Source organism: Eschrichtius robustus, chromosome 5, assembly GCF_028021215.1.
Source record: "Eschrichtius robustus isolate mEscRob2 chromosome 5, mEscRob2.pri, whole genome shotgun sequence".
Taxonomy (NCBI): domain Eukaryota; kingdom Metazoa; phylum Chordata; class Mammalia; order Artiodactyla; family Eschrichtiidae; genus Eschrichtius; species Eschrichtius robustus.
Genome location: NC_090828.1, coordinates 140,220,256 through 140,244,743, shown reverse-complemented (window position 1 = coordinate 140,244,743; position 24,488 = coordinate 140,220,256). Strand labels below are relative to the sequence as shown.

At 41.2% G+C, this 24,488-nt stretch overlaps 1 protein-coding gene across 11 annotated transcripts in view; it reads left to right on the top strand.

Moving 5' to 3' along the window:
- OCA2 (OCA2 melanosomal transmembrane protein) overlaps positions 1 to 24,488 on the top strand; it is a 279,191-nt gene that overhangs the window by 104,917 nt on the left and 149,786 nt on the right. For all 11 annotated transcript variants that reach the window (XM_068545349.1, XM_068545344.1, XM_068545345.1 and 8 more), the window contains 5 exons: positions 531 to 602; positions 1,839 to 1,904; positions 4,456 to 4,512; positions 11,483 to 11,607; positions 14,391 to 14,529. In XM_068545349.1, coding sequence (XP_068401450.1) covers positions 531 to 602; positions 1,839 to 1,904; positions 4,456 to 4,512; positions 11,483 to 11,607; positions 14,391 to 14,529 — 459 coding nt within the window. The remainder of the gene's footprint in view (positions 1 to 530; positions 603 to 1,838; positions 1,905 to 4,455; positions 4,513 to 11,482; positions 11,608 to 14,390; positions 14,530 to 24,488) is intronic.

Genomic DNA, 24,488 nt, shown 5'->3' with positions numbered 1-24,488 from the left:
CTGAAACAAAGAAACCCGTGATTTATTTATTGTCCTAATAGATATGGTATAAAATGACCAATCTTCACAAATACTTATACCGATACAGGCTTCTGTGTGTTTTATTTATTTTTTAAAATTATTTATTATTTATTTTTGGCTTCATTGGGTCTTGGTTGCAGCACGTGGGATCTTTCGTTGTGGTTCATGCGCTCTTTATTGTGGCATGTGGGCTTCTTTCTAGTTGTGGTGCACAGGCTTCTCTCTAGTTGTGGTGTGCAGGCTCCAGAGTGTGTAAGCTCAGTAGTTGCGGTGTGCAGGCTCCAGAGTGCGTGCGCTCTGTAGTTGCAGCACATGGGCTCTCTAGTTGTGGCATGTGGGCTTAGTTTTCCTGTGGCATGTAGGATCTTAATTCCCCGACCAGGGATCGAACCCACGTCCCCTGCATTAGAAGGTGGATTCTTAACCACTGGACCACCAGGGAAGTCCCCTTCTGTGTGTTTTAAAGTCCTGTGGATTAGAATGCAGTAATTTTCTATGTTTCTTTCCAGATCGTTCACAGAACACTGGCAGCCATGTTGGGTTCCCTTGCGGCATTAGCAGCACTGGCTGTGATTGGTGATGTAAGTGTAACATTTTGAGTCAAAGGCTTAGCACTCAATAGAATGTCAGATTCAAAGACAGTCCAAGAATTAGGCATTAGCTGGTGATTTTAATTTTTTAATATACTCTTTCACATTTCCCATTAGTGGCATGAACTTTACAGCATCGATGAGTAATTAACATTTGACTTTATCACACACATCCCAGTGGTGTTATTCTCCACCCTAGCTGAGGAAACGTTTGACTCATGGTGGTCAAGCATTTGCTCAGGTCATGCAGCTGAGTTATGTTAGAGCTGGCCCTATGTACTGTCAGCCCATGGAAACTAGAGGAGGCCATCCTGGCTGGAGCAGAGAGGTGGGAGACAGTGAGGTCGGGGTTCTGTCCTGCAGACATCAGGAGGTCCTTGGATGTGCAAGTCTGGGGGGGAATAGCACCCCCTCAGGGTCTGAGCATGGTCCATCCTGCAGAGACATTGGAATGAATGTAAGGAAGCAAGAGAGGCCAAGTGCCCACTAGAGATGGAGGCCTGTGGAGCCTCCATCTTGAGGAGTAGTGCTGGAACTGACCAAGGTGGCAACATACAGAACTTGGGATTGACAGCAACTCTGTAGAATTCCAGGGATTGTTCTGAAAAGTGCTAGAAAAGTCCAGTCAGTCAACCAAAGAATAATAACTGGGGCTATGTGGGGCTATGTTCAGTTAGTTATTTATTGTTTTTTATTTCCTTTTTCTTGGCTAGAGTTGGTATAAACAAACACTAACTCTAAGGGTAAAATGTCCCAGAATCCTAAAACTTACACATAAACCACTGTTATTTTTATTAATTGTTAAGGAGTAGTGTAGTAGTAGTTATTTAATTCTAGAAATCATTGACATGGCACATGGCTTGTGCTGCAGGAACCTCCCTGGACCACTGTGCAGTCTTTTTCCAACAACCAGGCTCTCCAAGTGCCCTCACTTCCCAGTCTGGGTTCCCAGTTCCCCGTGATCCTACCTTCCCTTAAGGACATGGACGGGTCTTAAGAAATCTGCTTTTTTTTTTATTGTCAAGTGCATAGGTTTGACATTATTATGCTTTGGGTCACGAGTGTTTTTCAGTGATGATATAATCTGATTTCAAAGGCAAGCAGATGGTGTGACTTTTGACTCTGGTCCAATGAGTGGGTTTTCTGTAAAGGGCGGCACATATTTACAGTTTATCACCAGGAGGATGATGCCCAGGACTAATTGGCAAATTTGTGCTTTGATTGCAGAGACCCAGCCTGACCCACGTGGTGGAGTGGATTGATTTCGAGACTCTGGCCCTGCTGTTTGGCATGGTAATGACAGTCCTCCCAGTGGGACAGGGACCCAAGCTTGCTGTAACCTTGGACCTTCTCTTTTGCTACTGTTGACTCTTAAAGACACTCTGCTGCTTGACAATTAGGGCTTGATTGAGAAGTGTTTGTGCAGGTGTAGCTGATTTCTCCTGAGGAGGCATGGAGTGATTGGTGCTCTGATTAGTTAGCTGTAAAATTTCAGTCTAAAGCCTGTCTGACAGTGAAATAACCTTGCCATTTAGAAAACTTAGAAATTTTTAAAAGTTACTGTCCTTAAAATATAAAATGGAATATCCTAAACAGATGAACCATTTAAGTTTTTCAGTGATTGGAAAAGTACCTTTAATTATATGGATAAAGGAAGAAGTGAAGAAATTGTCCCTAAGTAATAGTTTGTATATTTGCTGTTAAACAGACATTTTCAAGTGGCCCCTGTACTGTGTGCTATGAAGAGTGTCACCAAATGAACTTGTAGGAAGGGAATTTTAAGACACACTAGTGGGCTCGTGTGGTACATGAGTCATAAACAAACTTAACTGGAATAAGTGAATTTGACAGGGGTCTGGACAGCAGTGGGAACGGCTATTGCGCTCTTGAACAGACCCACAGCAGCTGAGTGATTTGAGGAGGGTGTTCCCTCTCAGGGCTAGGAGACTCACCCTGTGTAAAGCAGGTCACCACATGCCCTCACCTCCTTGCTCTTATTATTTCTGCCCTAGTACCATGGAGGGCCCTGCTGTTCTAGGCTTTGGTGTGACCCAAAGTGGCTGCCTACTCTGTGGGTGGAGTGGGAGGCAGGTCAGTGCTCTGAACTCAGGCTTCATAGAGGAACGAATGTATTGGGTCCTGAAGTGTATAGGGTTTGGGCCTATGGAAGGAAGAAGGAAGGCATACCAGATGGCTTATAAAATAGGTTTTTTAAAAAACTTAAATGATTGGTGTATTAATTTGCTGGGGCTGCCATAATAAAGTACCACAGACTGGGTGGCTTAAACAACAGAACTGTATTTCCTCACAGTTCTGGAGGCTGGAAGTCTGAGATCAAGGTGTTGGCAGGGTTGATTTCCTCTGAGGCTTCTCTCCTTGACTTGTAGATGATCATCTTCTCCCTGTGTCCTCACATGATTGTCCCTCTGGGCATGTCTGTGTCCTCATCTCTTCTTCTTATAAGGTTACCAGTCATACTGGGTTAGGACTTCACTTTAATTACCTTCTTAATATAGTTACATTTGGAGCTACTGGGAGTGGTTAGGATTTTAAAAGTGAGTGGTTTAATTTTTTTTCTCCAATGGAATCAGTAGAACTTTGCGGGGTGCAGAGACAGTCTATATAACTAGGCCCCTGCCTTTTCCACCCTGTTGCATGTCAGTCAACCACCCATGTGGCCACTTACCCAGTCCCTGAGTTCCAGCATCTCTTGGGTGGTTCTGGCAGCCGACATGTGGAACAGCTTCACCAGGACAGTGGAAGACCACACAGGACCTACCCATCCACGTTCATGTGAAGCATCCATTGGTGTGTGAAGCTCCACATTCTATAAATGGCCTCACAGTGGCCATTTGGGTTAGGATGAATATTGTTGGTCATGCTAGACAAGGTAGATATTTGTACTGAGTCTAACTTAATTTTTGGACATTTTTTGTTTTGCACTGTTTATTTGAAAGACAGTATTGGGCCCACTCTTTTCTAAGTACTTTAGTTTACATAACGCTATTGAATTTTCACAACAACCTTACAAGGAACAGACATTTAGAGATGAGGTGAGAAAACCAAAGTACAGATAATTAAATAAATTTTTTGCTCAAAGTTAAATTACTCCTAAGTGGCAGAATTGATATTTGAACCTGCATCTTCTCACTCCAAGTTCAGCACGTGGTTTGTCACCATCTAAGGAGGTAGAATAGAGAATCTTCCAGAAAGTTCAGGCTGGTTGAAATGTCTGGTTGATTAGACTTAGAATAAATGGGTCATTACTTTTTGTTACTATCTAGGATGGTTATTCTCACCAACTCAGTGTCATCAGTAGATAAACGCAAGTGAGTAGACCTTCTGGGTTCATATAGAATGCAGAGAATAATCATTTCAATGTAACTACTCTTATTTGCTTGTCTTGATCAAGTCTTAAAACATTGAATTGTTGCTTGCGTGGACACTTAGGTGCAGAAGGCCACATTCTGTCCCATTTCCTTCCTTGTTTCTAGCTTTGTGACTGTGAGCGAGTCAACTTCCATCTCTGCCTGCCAGTTTCCTGGTCTATAAGACAGAGAGTAATTATTACACAGTGTTCACTGTCAAGATCAGATGGAATGATAATGTACCTTGGGCACATATCCCTGGACAAATACAGAGGTGCAAACCCACTAGCAAGGGGCTTGATTCAGGGAGTTAGTAAGTGGACCACACTCACCAAGAGAGTGAGAAGCTTGATGAGGTAGTAGCTTTCACGCAGAGGCCAGAGATCAGATTTGAAAGTGATCACTCTGGTGTCATTTCAGGATGGTGCTGAATGCTGAAACATTCTCCTTGTCTCCTTTTTCTCTTTTCCCCACAGATGATCTTAGTAGCCATATTTTCAGAGACTGGATTTTTTGATTATTGTGCTGTAAAGGTAAGTTTGATGTGGCATTCAATAGTTATGTATTAATTAATTGGCATATTTATTTTTCCACCATTGCATATTTAGTGAATAAAACTACCACTTAAAGCAAATATTTAAAAATTCTGTCCTTTTCAAAATCACTGCTGCAAAGCTGGATATAGTTGCTGTGCTAAGTTAGGTGGCTCTGAGCAACACTTTCAGCTTCTCAAAAAATAACCAAAGAAGAGGATCAAGGAGAAGAGTACTCGAGTTGAGTGTTTGTATGACAGGGTTCAAATTGGCAGGTTGAGAGCTATGCAGCAAAACTGTTTTGTACTTCAGAGTATCCAAATATTTTAAGTCATCAGCTTCTGATTACTACACTTTTTGGTGAAATAATTTCAATGATTACTTTCTAAACATTGAGCATATAAACATTCCTTTTTTTTTTTTACTGTATTTAATTAATTAATTAATTAATTAATTTTAAAAAACATCTGTATTGGAGTATAATTGCTTTACATTGTTGTGTTAGTTTCTGCTGTATAATGAAGTGAATCAGCTATACGTAAACATATATCCCCATATACTCTGAGGAATCCACCAGCAAGTTCTGACTGGCAGAATTTGTACTGGTCCTGGCTGAAAACCCAGCCCACGCCCAGCAGCCATACCACAGATGAGCCCAAGCCCACGCTGCTCAGATCTCCCAGCTGGATATTGCATATAGCTTTTGATGGTTTAGGGCCTCTTTCACTTGACCCCAGCCATGTGGGTGACAGGGTCTTGGTGCTCCGGCCTGGTGTCAGGCCTGAGCCTCTGAGGTGGGAGTGCCGAGTTCAGGACGTTGGACCACCAGAGACCTCCCAGCCACATGTAATATCAAATGGCGAGAGCTCTTCCAGAACTCTCCATCTCAATGTGAAGACCCAGCTCCACCAACAGCCAGCAAGCTCCAGTGCTGGACACCCCATGCCAAACAACTAGCAAGACAGGAACACAACCCCACCCATTAGCAGAGAGGCTGCCTAAGATCATACTAAGTTCACAGACACCCCAAAACAGACCACCAGAAGCAGCCCTGACCACCAGAGAGACAAGATCCACCCCACCCACCAAAACACAAGCACCAGTCCCCTCCACCAGGAAGCCTACACAAGTCACTGAACCAGCTTCACCAACTGGAGGCAGACACTAAAAGCAACAGGAACTACGAACCTGCAGCCTGCAAAAAGGAGACCCCAAACACAGTAAGTTAAACAAAATGAGAAGACAGAGAAATATGCAGCAGATGAAGGAGCAAGGTAAAAACCCACCAGACCAAACAAATGAAGAGGAAATAGGCAATCTACCTGAAAAAGAATTCAGAGTAATGATAGTAAAGATGATCCAAAATATCGGAAATAGAATGGAGAAAATACAAGAAACGTTTAACAAGGACCTAGAAGAACTAAAGAGCAAACAAACATCGATGAACAACACAAAAAATTATATTACAAATTCTCTAGAAGGAATCAATAGCAGAATAACTGAGGCAGAAGAATGAATAAGTGACCTGGAATATAAAATAGTGGAACTAACTACCACAGAGCAGAATAAAGAAAAAAGAATGAAAAGAATTGAGGACAGTCTCAGAGACTTCTGGGACAACATTAAACCCACCAGCATTCAAATTATAGGGGTCTCAGAAGAAGAGAAAAAAAAAGGGTCTGAGAAAATATTTGAGGGATTATAGTTGAAAACTTCCCTACGATGGGAAAGGAAATAGTCAATCAAGTCCAGGAAGCTCAGAGAGTCCCATACAGGATCAGTCCAAGGAGAAACATGCCAAGACACATATTAATCAAATTATCAAAAATTAAATAAAAAGAAAAAATAAGCAGCAAGGGCAAAGAAACACATAACATACAAGGGACTCCCCATAAGGTCAACGCTGATCTTTCTGCAGAAACTGCAAGCCAGAAGGGAGTGCCAGGACATATTTGAAGTGATGAAAGGGAAAAACCTACAAGTAACATTACTCTACCCAGCAAGGATCTCATTCAGATTCGATGGAGAAATGAAAACCTTTACAGACAAGCAAAAGTAAAGAAAACTGAGCACCACCAAACCAGCTTTAAAACAAATGCTAAAGGAACTTCTCTAGGCAGGAAACACAAGAGAAGGAAAAGACCTACAATAACAAACCCAAAACAATTAAGAAAACGGTAATAGGAACATACATATCGATAATTACCTTAAATGTAGATTGATTAAATGTTCCAACCAAAAGACACAGACTGGCTGAATGGATATAAAAACAAGGCCCATATATATGCTGTCTACAAGAGACCCACTTCAGACCTAGGGACACGTACAGACTGAAAGTAAGGGGATGGAAAAAGATATTCCCTGCAAATGCAAATCAAAAGGAAGCTGGAGTAGCAATACTCATATCAGACAAAATAGACTTTAAAATAAAGACTATTGCAAGACACAAAGAAGGACACTATATAATGATAAAGGGATGGATTCAAGAAGAAGATATAACAATTGTAAATATTTATGCACCCAACATAGGAGCACCTCAATACATAAGGCAAATACTAACAGCCATAAAAGAGGAAATCGACAGTAACACAATCATAGTAGGGGACTTTAACAGGCCACTTTCACCAATGGACAGATCATCCAAAATGAAAATAGATAAGGAAACACAAGCTTTAAATGATACATTAAACAAGATGGACTTAATTGATATTTATAGGACATTCCACCCAAAAACAACAGAATACACATTTTTCTCAAGTGCTCATGGAACATTCTCCAGGATAGATCATATCTTGGGTCACAAATCAAGCCTTGGTAAATTTAAGAAAATTGAAATTCTCTCAAGTGTCTTTTCGGACCATAACACTATGAGACTAGATATTAATTACAGAAAAATGTAAAAAATACAAACACATGCAGGCTAAACAATACACTACTAAATAACAAATAGATCACTGAAGAAATCAAAGAGGAAATCAAAAAATACCTGGAAAGAAAGGAAATGAAAACACGATGACCCAAAACCTATGGGCTGCTGCAAAAGCAGTTCTAAGAGGGAAGTTTATAACAATACAATCCTACCTCAAGAAACAAAAAACATCTCAAAACACAACTTCACCTTACACCTAAAGCAATTAGAGAAAGAAGAACCAAAAACCCCCCAAAGTTAGCAGAAGGAAAGAAATCATAAAGATCAGATCGGAAATAAATGAAAAGGAAATGAAAGAAACTATAGCAAAGATCAATATAACTAAAAGCTGGTTCTTTGAGAAGGTAAACAAAATTGATAAACCATTAGCCAGACTCATCAAGAAAAAAGGAGAAGACTCAAATCAATAGAATTAGAAATGAAAAAGAAGTAACAACTGACACTGCAGAAATACAAAGGATCATGAGAGATTACTACAAGCAACTCTATGCCAATAAAATGGACAACCTGGAAGAAATGGACAAATTCTTAGAAATGCACAACCTTACTAGACTGAACCAGGAAGAAATAGAAAATATAAACAGACCAATCACAAGTAGTGAAATAGAAACTGTGATTAAAAATTTTCCAACAAACAAAAGCCTAGGACCAGATGGCTTCACAGGTGAATTCTATGAAACATTTAGAGAAGAGCTAACACCCATCATTCTCACACTCTTCCAAAATATAGCAGAGGGAGGAACACTCCCAAACTCATTCTGTGAGGCCACCAGCACACTGATACCAAAACCAGACAAAGATGTCACAAAGAAAGAGAACCACAGACCAATATCACTGATGAACATAGATGCAAAAATCCTCAACAAAATACTAGCAAACAGAATCCAAGAGCACATTAAAAGGATCATACACCATGATCAAGTGGGGTTTATCCCAGGAATGCAAGGATTCTTCAATATATGCCAATCAATCAATGTGATAAATGATATTAACAAATTGAATGAGAAAAACCATATGGTCTTCTCAATAGATGCAGAAAAAGCTTTTGACAAAATTCAACACCCATTTATGATAAAATCCCTCCAGAAAGTAGGTATAGAGCAAACCCACCTCAACATGATAAAGGCCATATATGACAAACCCAGAGCCAACATCGTTCTCAACGGTGAAAACTGAAACTGTCCTCTAAGATCAGGAAAAAGACAAGGTCGCCCACTCTCAGCACTATTATTCAACATAGTTTCGGAATTTTAGCCACAGCAATCAGAGAAATTGGAAAAGAAGAAGTAAAACTGTCACTGTTTGCAGATGACATAATACTATACATAGAGAATTCTAAAGATGCTACCAGAAAACTACTAGAGCTAATCAATGAATTTGGTAAAGTTGCAGTATAAAAAATTAATGCACAGAAATCTCTTGCATTCCTATGCACTAATGATGAAAAACCTGAAAGAAATTAAGGAAACACTCCCATTTACCATTACAACAGAAAAATAAAATACTTAGGAATAAACCTACCTAAGGAGACAAAAGACCTGTATGCAGAAAACTATAAGACACTGATGAAAGAAATTAAAGATGATACAAACAGATGGAGAGATATACCATGTTCTTGGATTGGAAGAATCAATACTGGGAAAATGACTATACTACCCAAAGCAATGTATAGATTCAATGCATCCCTATCAAACTACCAATGGCAGTTTTCACAGAACTAGAGCAAAAAATTTCAGAATATGTATGGAAACACAAAAGACCCCGAATTGCCAAAGCAATATTGAGAAAGAAAAACGGAACTGGAGGAATCAGGCTCCTGGACTTCAGACTATACTACAAAGCTACAGTAATCAAGACAGTATGGTACTGGCACAAAACCAGAAATATAGATCAATGGAACAGGATGCAAAGCCCAGAGGTAAACCCACACACATATGGTCACCGTATCTCTGATAAAGGAGGCAAGAATATACAATGGAGAAGACAGCCTCTTCAAAAAGTGGTGCTGGGAAAACTGGACAGCTACATGTAAAAGAATGAAATTAGAACACTTCCTAACACCATGCACAAAAATAAACTCAAAATGGATTAAAGACCTAGATATAAGGCCAGACACTATAAAACTCTTAGAGGAAAACATAGGCAGAACACTTATGACATAAATCACAGCAAGATCCTTTTGGGCCCACCTCCTAGAGAAAGGTAAATAAAAACGAAAATAAATAAATGGGACATAATGAAACTTAAAAGCTTTTGCACAGCAAAGGAACCATAAACAAGATGAAAAGACAACCCCCAGAATGGGAGAAAATATTTGCAAATGAAGCAACTGACAAAGGATTAATCTCCAAAATATACAAGTAGCTCATGCAGCTCAATATCAAAAAAATAAACAACCCAATCTAAAAATGGGCAGAAGACCTAAATAGATATTTCTGTAGTGAAGATATACAGATTGCCAACAAACACATGAAAGGATGCTCAACATCACTAATCATTAGAGATATGCAAATCAAAACTACAATGACTTATCACCTGACACTGGTCAGAATGGCCATTTTCAAAAAATCTACAAACAGTAAATGCTGGAGAGGGTGTGGAGAAAAGGGAACCCTCTTGCACTGTTGGTGGGAATGTAAAATGACACAGCCATTATGGAGAACAGTATGGAGGTTCCTTAAAAAACTAAAAATAGAACTACCATATGACCCCACAATCCCACTACTGGGCATATACCCTGAGAAAACCATAATCCAAAAACAGACACGTACCACAATGTTCATTGCAGCACTATTTACAATAGCCAGGACATGGAAGCAATCTAAGTGTCCATTGACAGATGAATGGATAAAGAAGATGTGTCACATATATACAATGGAATATTACTCAACCATAAAGAGAAATGAAATTGAGTTATTTGTAGTGAGGTGGATGGACCTAGAATCTGTCATACAGAGTGAAGTAAGTCAGAAAGAGAAAAACAAATACTGTATACTAACACATATATATGTAATCTAAAAAAAAAATCTTTCTGAAAAACCTAGGGGTAGGACAGGAATAAAGATGCAGATGTAGAGAATGGACTTGAGAACACAGGTCAGGGAAGGGTAAGCTGGGATGAAGTGAGAGAGTAGCATTAACATACATACACTACCAAACGTTAAATAGATAGCTAGGGGGAAGAAACTACATAGCACGGGGAGATCAGCTTGGTGCTTTGTGACCACCTAGAGAGATGGGATAGGGAGTGTGGTAGGGAGACGCAAGAGGGAGGGGATATGGGGATATATGTATACATATAGCTGATTCACTTCATTATACAGCAGAAACTAACACAACCTTTTAAAACAATTATACTCCAATAAAGATGTTAAAAAAAACAAAAACAAAAAACAAAAACAAACAAACAAAGAATTTGTATTGGTCCTATTACTCGGGGTTGGCAGGAAGACATCTTGTCGTGCTCTGCTAACGAAAGACTAGTGCTGGGCTTGATTTTTTTAAATTTGGAACTGAAAATTTCTTTTAAAAAATTATTTACTTCACAAAGCCCTTTCCAAATCTTGAATGATAGAACAATTCTGTGATTTTTGCCATCTTTGTGCACCATCTTGCACCTCCCAGGTACTATCTGGCCTCTTCCTCCCAATACCTTGGTACTGAAAGTAACCCCTGGATCCCCAAAGATCAGCAGACCCTAGGGTCAGGTGGATCCCAAAGTCACAGCCCAAGCTGTACAGCCAAGAGGAGTGTGTAAAAGACTAGGGGATACAGGGGTGACAGGCCGTCACCTTGTGACCGATTGACCACCACAGGGCACCGAAAAGGAGAATCTGAGGGAAGGAACATAGGCCAGGGTGGATTTAGAACGTCCAGATCCAGCCATTACTGCCTCATCTCAGCAGATTGAGGAGTTTGTGGCTCTAAGTTTTAATCCTCCATGCAATGTTTATTTAGACCCTTAGTTCTAGAGACCCTAATGAAATGTTGCATCTGTTCTTTGACCCTGCTGATCCTGGCTTGTTCTTTATTGCGCTGCAGGCATACCAACTGTCCCGGGGAAGAGTGTGGGCCATGATCATCATGCTGTGTCTCATTGTCGCCGTCCTTTCTGCCTTCCTGGACAACGTCACCACAGCGCTCCTCTTCACTCCCGTGACCATAAGGTAGGCAGAGTGGCCCCGTGTGGGCATCAGGCCAGGCTCATGGCAGCGCATGCTGGCTGCTGACCTTGCCCTCCACCCGTGTGCTTGGGTCCAACCTGCACACCCACTGGGACTGTGGCTCTGTGTGCACGGCTGTGACAGTGGCAGTGGTAGTTGCAGAAACGCTGCAGGAGTCAGCACACATGGGCCTTTGTGTCCTGTGGGCCAGACCATCAGGGGCCAGGAATTCTGGTCCATGGGCTCCGTGGGGCACTCATACAGAGGGTGGGAGGTGGGGCTGCTGTCCTGCTCTGGCAGGCTCCTCGTGGGAGGATTGGACCTGGCAAGGTCTTGCAAGGTAACTTTGGGAAAGAGAAATTCAGTTTGATTCTATTTTGCTCCTTTTAATTCCACCCACTTCCTTTGTTTGACGTTCACTGAGCACCACAGGCTGATCACCTGGAGCCTCCTGGGGCTTGGGATTCAGCCTGCCATTGTGCAGCCCCTTCCAAGGTCATGGATGTACACTTGTATCTAGACTTTATGTTCTTTATTTTAAAGATGGTTCCCAGCATATCATGGTCTTCCCCTGCTTAGACCCATCATGTGCTGGTGCTGGCTGGTCCTGGGGAGGCTGAGGGGACACAGGTATGGCTGGTGGTTTCTGGGAAGCTAGGTAGTGAGGACCTTTAGACAAGTCACTTCAGCTGCACTGATCTGGGTTGTACCATCAAGGAGATTAACCCAAACTAGTGTTCTGAGGATTCTGCCAGATAAGAGATTCTGCTGCACTTGAGGCATGAGACACAGCAAGTTCAATGTCACCAGCGAGGGGCTACTTCCAGAGCTCAGGGCTAATTCTGGGCAATGCCTTTGTTGTTGGAAGAGCAGTGACCCTCAGAGGAGGAGTGAGTTGGAGTGTGGGGTGGGGAGAGGAGAATGAAGGGTAGAGAGGAGCAGAGAGCGGGCAGCACCCCACGGATTGGCCTGCAGTATCACAAGTCAGTCTGCTGCTCAGGCTTCTGTGAGCTTGAATACATTGTCATGGCCCACGTGCAAATATAAATTTGAGGGGAAGAACGCTGGACTCAGCGTTCCTGCACAGGGGGCATAGCACCTCCCAGTACCCAGGGTTCTTCTGAGGGTAAATGGGGGATGGAGGGTGTTGTAAACTGTAGCACATGCTAAAACCAACCCTGTCCCTAGGACACCTCGGGGGCAAGAGGCAGTTCACACCCACCCCACTTCAACCAGGGCAACTCTGCTGCTATCACTAGTTTGAAAATCATCTCATAATGTGCCAGATCCCAGCATGTCACTGCACTCTCTGATGATGGCACCCACGTTCTCAGCATCCGTGTATAACCTGGGCAGCTGAGGGTTGTCTCAGCCTTGCTGGGATTTGTTTATATCCTCAGTGTTCTAGGAACTGGCTTTGTAATTTTATGTGAGAATAGCAATTCCATTTATTAGTCTAAAAATTACATCTTTCAAGATCGAAATGTTGGTGTGCTCAGATTCACTGTTTATACTACCATATTCTTCACGACTCTATAAGCTTAATCACATTTCTTCTGCCTTTGTCTGGATTGAGTAGCGCTAGTCTTTACAGTTAAACAGCCAGATCTGGCGTTGTTGATTAGCACACGCTAATCCTTTTCTTGCTAGAAGCAGAGCCGGGACCTCCTAAGCTGACAGCTCCTGCTGCTGATTGGGGTCTGATCCTCTTTTTTGGATTCATCCCTGTCCCTGGTCTCTGGACACCACTCCCTTCTCAGCTTCCACATGGTTCTGTAAGCCAGTCCCCCTCAGAAGAGCTGCTGGCTGCACTCTGAGCTGGGAGGTGGTAGAAAGGACCCTTGAGGGACTTCCCAGACTCTGCACTTCCACTGCAGGGGGCATGGGTTCAATCCCTGGTCAAGGAACTAAGATCCTGCATGCTGCGGAGTGGCCAAAAAAGAAAAAAAAAGAAAGAAAGAAAGGACCCTTGAATGCAGCAGAGACCCCCCTCGCCGCCAACTTCCAGACCCAGGCCTGGCTTCTGTAAGGAAGTGGGCAATGTGATGGGCAGGTGGAGGAGGAAATACCATGAGGTATTTCCTAAACTTTCTTTAGAGCAGCCTTTTCTCAACTGTGTGCTCAGTGGACCCACTTGCGGAGCTCTAAACGCTGCTGCTCAGGCCCAGGCCCAGGGATTGATCTGTCGTGAGCTGGGCAGCAAGGCTGTCAAGATTCCCAGACAAATCTAGTGTGTAGTCAAGGTGGAGAACCACTGCTGTAGAGTGTGTGTTCCTTGTTAATATTAAGCTTAGGGCCTCAGCATTTGAAAAGTGTAAGGTGGGTAGGGAGCTAGATTGGCAGGCATGGTGTGAGCCACTGGGTGGCGGTGCTTTCTGCTCTAGCCTCACCCTACTCAGAGGGGTCTGGAGGCAAAGATGCATTAATCTGTGCCAGGGCCTAACCTGCACAGGGTCCTGTACCCTGAGTGCTTCCTCCAGACCTGTGGCGAGGCAGGAGTATATTTTCACATGGATGGTTCAGATGGGTTGTGTGTTAACTTTCAGAGAAATCTAATGCTGAGAGTCAACTTTATCCAGTAGCTCTGTAGCATTGTTGTCGTTTTTTACCCCTCAGCATTGCCCTTCTCACAGGTGTGTGAGTGTGCGTGTCCATGTGCACAAGCACGTGCACACACATGCCTCCCTTGTACAAGCAAATGTTTTTAAAAAATTTAAGTCTCACACACATGGGCCATTCACAATGTGAATAGCGGGACTGTTTTCATTTTCCTCCATTCATGACAGATTGTGTGAGGTGCTCAATCTTGATCCAAGACAAGTCCTGATTGCAGAAGTGATCTTCACAAACATTGGAGGAGCTGCCACTGCCATTGGGGACCCACCAAATGTCATTATTGTTTCCAACGAGGAGTTGAGGCAGATGGTATGTATCAGTATAACAGGGTTGCTTCCAATAAATATGTGTTCAGCTTACCTGCACACTTAATAAAATTTTACCCTAAATGGATGTCACTTCTTCATATGAAGTGCTCTTGGTCATCTTGAGAGTGGGAAGTTAGGTGACTGATCCTCTAATATAGAGTTAAGTGGTCTGAATTGATTTCATTCTTTTTTTTTTTAACATCCTTTTTGGAGTATAATTGCATTACAATGGTGTGTTAGTTTCTGCTGTATAACAAAGTGAATCAGCTATACGTACACATATATCCCCATATCTCCTCCCTCTTGCATCTCCCTCCCACCCTCCCTATCCCACCCCTCTAGGTGGACACAAAGCACCGAGCTGATCTCCCTGTGTTATGCGGCTGCTTCCCACTAGCTATCTATTTTACATTTGGTAGTTTATATATGTCAGTGCCACTCCCTCACTTTGTCCCAGCTTATCCTTCCACATCCCTGTGTCCTCAAGTCCATTCTCTACGTCTGCATCTTTATTCCTGTCCTGCCCCTAGGTTCTTCAGAACCTTTTTTTTTTTTTTAGATTCCATATATATGTGTTAGCATACGGTATTTGTTTTTCTCTTTATGACTAGGTCCATCCACCTCACTACAAATAACTCAGTTTCATTTCTTTTTATGGCTGGGTAGTATTCCATTGTATATATGTGCCGCATCTTCTTTATCTATTCATCTGTCGATGGACACTTAGGTTGCTTCAATGTCCTGGCTATTGTAAATACAGCTGTAGTCAACATTGTGGTACATGACACTTTTTGAATTATGGTTTTCTCAGGGCATATGCCCAGTAGTGGGATTTCTGGGTCATATGGTAGTTCTATTTTTAGTTTTTTAAGGAACCTCCATGCTGTTCTCCATAGTGGCTGTATCAATTTACATTCCCACCAAGAGAGCAAGAGGGTTCCCTTTTCTCCACACCCTCTCCAGCATTAATTGTTTGTAGATTTTTTGATGATGGCCATTCTGACTGGTGTGAGGTGATACCTCATTGTAGTTTTGATTTGCGTATCTCTAATGATTAGTGATGTTGAACATCCTTTCATATGTTTGTTGGCAATCTGTATACCTTCATTGCAGAAATGTGTATTTAGGTCTTCTGCCCATTTTTGGATTGGGTTAATTGTTCTTTTGATATTGAGATGCATGAGCTACTTGTATATTTTGGAGATTAATCCTTTGTCTGTTGCTTCATTTGCAAATATTTTCTCCCATTCTGAGGGTTGTCTTTTCATCTTGTTCATGGTTTCCTTTGCTGTGTGCAAAAGCTTTTAAGTTTCAATACCATACTGTCTTAATTACTGTAGCTTTGTAGTATAGTCGGAAGTCAGGAAGCCTGATTCCTCCAGCTCTGTTTTTCTTACTCAAGATTGTTTTGGCTATTCAGGGTCTTTTGTGCTTCCATACAGATGCCGAAATTTTTTTGTGCTAGGTCTGTGAATAATGCCATTGGTAGTTTGATAGGGATTGCATTGGATCTGGAGATTGCTTTGGGTAGTATAGTCATTTTCACTATGTTGATTCTTCCAATCCAAGAACATGGCATATCTCTCCATCTGTTGGTATCATCTTTAATTTCTTTCAACAGTGTCTTATAGTTTTCTGCATACAGATCTTTTGTCTCCCTAGGTAGGTTTATTCCTAGGTATTTTATTCTTTTTCTTGCAATGGTAAATGGGAGTGTTTCCTTAATTCTCTTTCATATTTTTCATCATTAGTGTATAGGAATGCAAGAGATTTCTGTGCATTAATATTTTAAACTGCTACTTTACCAAATTCATTGGTTAGCTCTAGTAGTTTTCTGGTAGCATCTTTAGGATTCTCTATGTATAGTATCATGTCATCTGCAAAGAGTGGCAGTTTTACTTCTCCTTTTCCAACTTAGATTCCTTTTATTTCTTTTTCTTCTCTGATTGTTGTGACTAAAACTTCCAAAACTATGTTGAATAATAGTGGTGAGACTGGGCAACCATGTCTTCTTCCTGATCTTAGTGGAAATAGTTTCAGTTTTCCATCACTGAGAATGATGTTGTCTGTGGGTTTGTCATACATGGCCTTTATTATGATGATATAAGTTCCCTCTATGCCTACTTTCTGGAGGGTTTTTATCATAAATGGGTGTTGAATTTTGTCAAAAGCTTTTTCTGCATCTATTGAGATGATCATATGGTTTTTGTTTTTTTTTTTATAAATTTATTTATTTATTTATGGCTGTGTTGGGTCTTCGTTTCTGTGCAAAGGCTTTCTCTAGTCGTGGCAAGCGGGGGCCACTCTTCATCGCGGTGCGCGGGCCTCTCGTTATCGCGGTCTCTCTTGTTGCGGAGCACGGGCTCCAGACGCGCAGGCTCAGTAGTTGTGGCTCACGGGCCTAGCCGCTCCGCGGCATGTGGGATCCTCCTGGACCGGGGCACGAACCCGTGTCCCCTGCATTGGCAGGCGGATTCCCAACCGCTGCGCCACCAGGGAAGCCCGATCATATGGTTTTTATCCTTCAATTTGTTAATATCATTTATCACATTGATTGATTTGCATATATTGAAGAATCCTTGCATTCCTGAGATAAAACCCACTTGATCATGGTGTATGATCCTTCTTATGTGCTGTTGGATTCTGTTTACTAGTATTTTGTTGAGGATTTTTGCATCTATATTCATCAATGATATTGACCTGTAGTTTTCTTTTCTTGTGGTATCTTTGTCTAGTTTTGGTATCAGAGTGATGGTGGCCTCATAGAATGGGTTTGGGAGTGTTCCTTCCTCTGCTATATTTTGGAAGAGTTTGAGAAGGGTAGGTGTTAGCTCTTTTCTAAATGTTTGATAGATTTCGCCTGTGAAGCCATCTGGTCCTGGGCTTTTGTTTGTTTGAAGATTTTTAATCACAGTTTCAATTTCAGTGCTTGTGATTGGTCTGTTTATTTTTTCTATTTCTTCCTGGTTCAGTCTCGGAATGTTGTGCTTTTCTTAGAATTTGTCCATTTCTTCCAGGTTGTCCATTTTATTAACATATAGTTGCTTGTAGTAATCTCATGATCCTTTGTATTTCTGCAGTGTTAGTTGTTACTTCTCCTCTTTCATTTCTAATTCTGCTGATTTGAGTTTTCCTTTTTTTCTTGATGAGTCTGGCTAATGATTTATCAATTTTGTTTATCTTTTCAAAGAACCAGCTTTCAGGTTTATCTTTGCTATCATTTCCTTCATTTCTTTTTCATTTATTTCTGATCTGATCTTTATGATTTCTTTCCTTCTGCTAACTTTGGGTTTTTCTTTTTTCTTCTTTCTCTAATTGCTTTAGGTTTAAGCTTAGGTTGTTTATTTGATATGTTTCTTGTTTCTTGAGGTAGGATTGTATTGCTATAAACTTCCCTGTAGAACTGCTTTTGCTGCATCCCATAGGTTTTGGATCATCATGTCTTCACTGTCAATCGTTTCTAGGTATTTTTTGATTTCCTCTTTGATTTCTTCAGTGATCTCTTGGTTATTCAGTAGTGTATTGTTTGGTCTCCATGTGTGTGTATTTTTCACAGATTTTTCCCGTAATTTATATCTAGTCTCATAGAGTGTGGTTGGAAAAGATGCTTGACACGATTTCAATATTCTTCAATTTACCAAGGCTTTATTTGTGACCCAAGATATGATCTATCCTGGAGAATGTTCCATGAGCACTTGAGAAGAAAGTTTATTTTGTTGTTTTTGGATGGAATGTCCTATAAATATCAATTAAGTCCATGTTGTTTAATGTGTCATTTAAAGCTTGTGTTTCCTTATATATTTTCATTTTGGATGATCTGTCCATTGGTGAAAGTGGGGTGTTAAAGTCCCTTATTATTATTTTGTTACTGTCGATTTCCCCTTTTATGGCTGTTAGCATTTGCCTTATGTATTGAGGTGCTCCTATGTTGGGTGCACAAATATTTACAATTGTTATATCTTCTTCTTGGATTGATCCCTTGATCATTATGTAGTGTCCTTCTTTGTCTCTTGTAATAGTCTTTGTTTTAAAGACTATTTTGTCTGATATGAGAATTGTACTCCAGGTTTCTTTTGATTTCCATTCGCATGGAATATATTTTTCCATCCCCTCACTTTCAGTGTGTATGTGTCCGTAGGTCTGAAGTGGGTCTCTTGTAGACAGCATATATACAGGTCTTGTTTTTGTATCCATTCAGCCAGTCTATGTCTTTTGGTTGGAACATTTAATCCATTTACATTTAAGGTAATTATCGATATGTATGTTCCTATTACCGTTTTCTTAATTGTTTTGGGGGTGTTATTGTAGGTCTTTTCCTTCTCTTTTGTTTCCTGCCTAGAGAAGTTCCTTTAGCATTTTTTGTAAAGCTGGTTTGGTGGTGCTGAGTTCTCTTTACCTTTGCTTGTCTGTAAAGGTTTTCATTTCTCCATCGAATCTGAATGAGATCCTTGCTGGGTAGAGTAATCTTGGTTGTAGGTTTTTCCCTTTCATCACTTTAAATATATCTTGCCACTCCCTCCTGGCTTGCAGAATTTCTGCTGAGAAATCAGCTGTTAACCTTATGGGGATTCCCTTGTATGTTATGTCTTGCTTTTCCCTTGCTGCTTTTAATATTGTTTTGTTTGTATTTAATTTTTGATAGTTTTATTAATATGTGTCTTGACATGTTTCTCCTTGGATTAATCCTGTATTGGATGCTCTGCATTTCATGGACTTGATTGAATAATTTCATTCCCATATTAGGGAAGTTTTCAACTATAATCTCTTCAAGTATTTTCTCAAGTCCTTTCTTTTTCTCTTCTTCTTCTGATACCCCTCTAATTCGAATGTTGGTGCATTCAGTGTTGTCCCAGAGGTCTCTTTGACTGTCCTCAATTTTTTTCATTCTTTTTTCTTTATTCTGCTCTGTGGTAGTTATTTCCACTATTTTATCTTCCAGGTCACTTATCCGTTCTTCTGTCTCAGTTATTCTGCTATTGATTCCTTCTAGAGAATTTTTAATATCATTTTTGTGTTGTTCATCATTATTTGTTTGCTCTTTAGTTCTTCTAGGTCCTTGTTAACCGTTTCTTGTATTTTCTCCATTCTATTTCCAAAATTTTGGATCGTCTTTACTATCCTTACTCTGAATTCTTTTTCAGGTAGATTGCCTATTTCATCTTCATTTGTTTGGTCAGGCCTGTTTTTACCTTGCTCCTTCATCTGCTGCATATTTCTCTATCTTCCCACTTTGCTTAACTTACTGTGTTTGGGGCCTCCTTTTCACAGGTTGCAGGTTCGTAGTTCCTGTTGTTTTTGGTGTCTGTCTCCAGTGGGTAAGGTTGGTTCAGTGGGTTGTGTAGGCTTCCTGGTTGAGGGAACGGGTGCCTGTGTTCAGGTGGATGAGCCTGGATCTTGTCTTTCTGGTGGGCAGGACTGCATCCGGTTGTGTGTTTTGGGGTGTCTGTGAACTTATTATGATTTTAGGCAGCCTCTGCTAATGGGTGGGGTGGTGTTCCTGTCTCGCTAGTTGTTTGGCATGGGGTGTCCAGCACTGTAGCTTGCTGGTCGTTGAGTGGAGCTGGGTCTTAGCATTGAATTGGAAATATCTGGGAGAGCTCTTGCCGTTTGATATTACATGGGGCTGGGAGGTCTCTGGTGGACCAATGTCATGACCTTGGCTCTCTCACCTCAGAGGCTCAGGCCTGACACCCGGCTGGAGCACCAAGACCCTGTCAGCCAGATGGCTCAGAAGAAAAGGGAGAAAAAAAAAGAAAGGAAAAAAAGTTATTAAAATATAAAAGAAATATTAAAAATAAAAACGTATTTAGAGAAAAGAAAGAAAGAAAGAAGAGAGCAATGAAACCAATAAATAAATCCACCAATGATTGCAAGCATTAAAAACTATACTACAAAAACAAAAAACAAAAACGGACAGACAGAACACTAGGATAAATGGTAAAAGCAAAGCTATACAGACAAATTCACACAAGGAAGCATGCACATACAGACTCACAAAAAGAGAAAAAGGGAGAAATATATATATATATATATAAAAGGAAGAGAGCAACAAAATCAATAAACAAATCTACCAATGATAATAAGCTCTAAATACTAAACTAAGGTAAACATAAAACCAGAAACAAATTATATACAGAAAGCAAACTCCAAGTCTACAGTTGCTCCCAAAGTCCATTGCCTCAATTTTGGGATGGTTTGTTGTCTCTTCAGGTATTCCAGAGATGCAGGGTACATCTAGTTGGTTGTGGAGATTTAATCCGCTGCTCCTGAGGCTGCTGGGAGAAATTCCCCTTCCCTTCTTTGTTCGCACAGCTCCTGGGGCTTTGGATTTGGCCCCACCTCTGCGTGTAGGTTGCCTGAGGGCATCTGTTCCCCACCCAGACAGGATGGTGTTAAAGTAGCTGCTGATTAGGGGTCTCTGGCTCACTCAGCCGGGGGGAGGTAGGTGTATGGAATGCGGGGTGATCCTGTGGTGGCAGAGGCTGGTGTGATGTTGCAACAGCCTGAGGCGTGCCATGTGTTCTTCCAGGGAAGTTGTCCCTGGATCACAGGACCCTGGCAGTGGCAGGCTGCACAGGCTCCCAGGAGGGGAGGTGTGGATAGTGACTTGTGCTTGCACACCGGCTTCTTGGTGGCTGCAGGATCAGCCTTAGCATTTCATGCCAGTCTGTGGTGTCTGCGCTGATAGCTGCAGCTTGTGCCCAACTCTGGAGCTCGTTTAGGCAGTGCTCTGAATTCCCTCTCCTTGTGCACCCCAAAACAATGGTCTCTTGCCTCTTAGGCAGTTCCAGACTTTTTCCTGGACTCCCTCCTGGCTAGCTGTGGTGCACTAGCCCCCTTCAGGCTGTGTTCACACAGCCAACCCCAGTCCTCTCCCTGGGATCTGACCTCTGAAGCCCGAGTCTCAGCTCCCAGCCTCCACCCACCCCAGCAGGTGAGGAGACAAGCCTCTCAGGCTGGTGAGTGCTGGTTGGCACAGATCCTTTGTGTGGGAATCTCTCCACTTTGCCCTCCACACCCCTGTTGCTGTGCTCTCCTCTGTGGCTCTGAAGCTTCCCCCCGCCTACCCCCGTCTCCACCAGTGAAGGAGCTTCCTAGTATGTGGAAACCTTTCCTCCTTCACAGCTCCCTTCCAGAGGTTCCGGTCCTGTCCCTATCCTTTTGTCTCTGTTTTTTCTTTTTACTTTTGCCCTACCCAGTTACGTGGGGAGTTTCTTGCCTTTTGGGAAGTCTGAGGTCTTCTGCCAGCATTCAGTAACTGTTCTGTAGGAGTTGTTCCACTTGTAGATGTATTTTTGATGTATTTGTGGAGAGGAACGTGATCTCCACGTCTTACTCCTCTGCCATCTTGAAGGTCCTCCCTGATTCTGCCTCATTTCATTCTTATTCTGATAAAATTTTAAGAAAATGATTACATTTTCTATTTAGTCATAGTATGTTATATTAATGGGAACTGAGGTTTCTTGAAACTAATATTAAGAATAAAATGATCTGTCCCCTCTTGCTTTTCAACTGAGGTGGATGAATTCACTGATGAAGAATGTAAGAATTTTTTTAAAAAATAGTGTTAGAAAATGAAGTTCTTTAGGGATTTTTGGAAAGCTGTTATAATTATTAATATATAATTTCTTCATACACTAAAATAAGAACAAAGTTTTAAAGAGAATGCAAATGGTATTTTACATATCTTAGAGTTAAAATTAAATTTTACAATTAATTTTCATTTGTCATTCTTTGGTCATTAGATTTTTCCCAATATCTCTTCTCTGAAGTATCAGTAAAAATGCTTCCAAATTGGTGTCATTTATTATAGATGATATGTTTATGCCTGTGTGTCTGTGAAGTGTGTCAGTTTGTTTGTGTATATGTGCTGTCTTTCATAAAATATTTAAGCCTTTGAGAGTTCATGGCACTAAGGTGTTGATGGCCATTTTGTGGGCCTGCTACATTCTAGAGATTCAGGGTATAACTTAGATACTTTAATACTTAAACTTTAATACTCCCTGGTTGCCCTGGAAAACCACCTGTGACACTTCACCAGTCTTGCTGCATGAGCTGAGCAGCAGGCCCCCCATCATGTCTCATGAGCACACCAGAAAGTGGTAGAGCCCCGTGATCTGCCTTGGGGGCACCTAACACTCAGGATAGGCTGCATACGCATGGGAGAACACTATTTTCAGAGAAAAATATTGTTTTATTATTTTTATTTTACAATTATACATTTATTTTAGAAAATGTAAACTACACACACACACCACAAATAAAAAAATGTCATAATCCCACTACCCAGAGATAAATCCTCTAATATTTTGGTGCATGTAGTCTCTGAGAATGTTTGTATGTGGATATATATGGATAAAAAAGGCTTCTTCTCTGGCCAAGATGGAGTAACAGGGACTGTATTTACCCTCTTGCTTGAGACATCCAAAAAGAAAAGAAACCAAAATCCAAAAAACAAAACCAGGAACAAACCAAAACCAGACAGTGGTAATCAAGATACTGGATATCAGGTAAAAACGGGCAGTGATACCTAAGAAATGGGAAACAAATGAAATGAGCCTATGATTGCCCCAGCTCACTGCATTGGGAGACTTTCCAGGATGCAGGGCAGGGAGAAAGAACCCATGTGGATCCCACCAGATTCCTGGAGTTGAGGGGTTAGAACTGACTCTGGAGAGACCAAGGCAGGTAAAATTTTCAAGACAGAGAACCAGAGAGGAAAGAGCAGCACAGAGAGAGAGGGAAACTCCCTGTGGCCAGGGGAAGAACAACTCAAAAAGATTAGAAGAAAGAGTGCTTGATACACTCAGGGCCAGGAATAATGTCTGTTCCTGCCAGGAAGACTGTAAGCTTCTTAATTTATGAGGCATTGGATAGAGTACACTGAAGGGTCTTGCCTCATATTGGTGAGTAATTAGCTCTAGACTGAACACTGTCCTGATTCCACCTAATAAATCTTAATAAAGACCCCAAATAATCAAATTGTTTCTAAGTAGTTTAACTGTATCCAAGAACAAACCTCAAGAATCTAGGAATCCAACAGCACACAAGGTAAAATTCACAATATCTGACATCCAATCAAAGATTACCAGGCATGCAAAGAAGCAAGAAAATTTGACCTATATCACGAGGAGAATATGAAAAAACCATTTGAAATCAACCCAGAATAGACAGAAGTGTTAGAATTAACAGACAAGGGCATTAGAACTGTTATTATAACTGTATTCCAGATGTTCATTAAGTTAAGCAGAAACATGAAAGATATTTTTTAAAAAGGCCCAAATCAAACTTCTAGAGATGAAAACTATAATGTATGAGAGAAAAATCTCTTGTTAGGATTAAAAAGGCAAATTAAGAATTACAGGGCTTCCCTGGTGGCGCAGTGGTTGAGAGTCTGCCTGCCAATGCAGGGGACACGGGTTCGAGCCCTGGTCTGGGAAGGTCCCACATGCCACGGAGCAACTAGGCCCGTGAGCCACAAGTACTGAGCCTGCGCGTCTGGAGCTTGTGCTCCGCAACAAGAGAGGCCACGATAGTGAGAGGCCTGCGCACCGCGATGAAGAGGGGCCCCCACTTGCCGCAACTAGAGAAAGCCCTCACACAGAAACGAAGACCCAACACAGCCATAAATAAATAAATAAATAAATAATAAAAAACAAAACAAAACAAAACAAAAAACAAACAAAAAAAGAATTACAGAAGAAAAGACTAGTGAACTTGAAGACATAGGTCCAAAGTAAAACCGAGTGAAAAGTAATGAAAGGCATTCGTGAGCTAGGGGAAAACTTCATGTGGCCTAATATATCTGTAGTTCTTATCTCTGAATGAGAGAGGGGAACAGAAAAAGACATTTGAAGAAAATATGGTTTAAAATTTCAAATTTTATGAAAGATATAAACCCAGAGATTCAGGAAGTTCAATGAAGTCAGAGCACAAGAAACATGAAGAAAACTAGGCCAT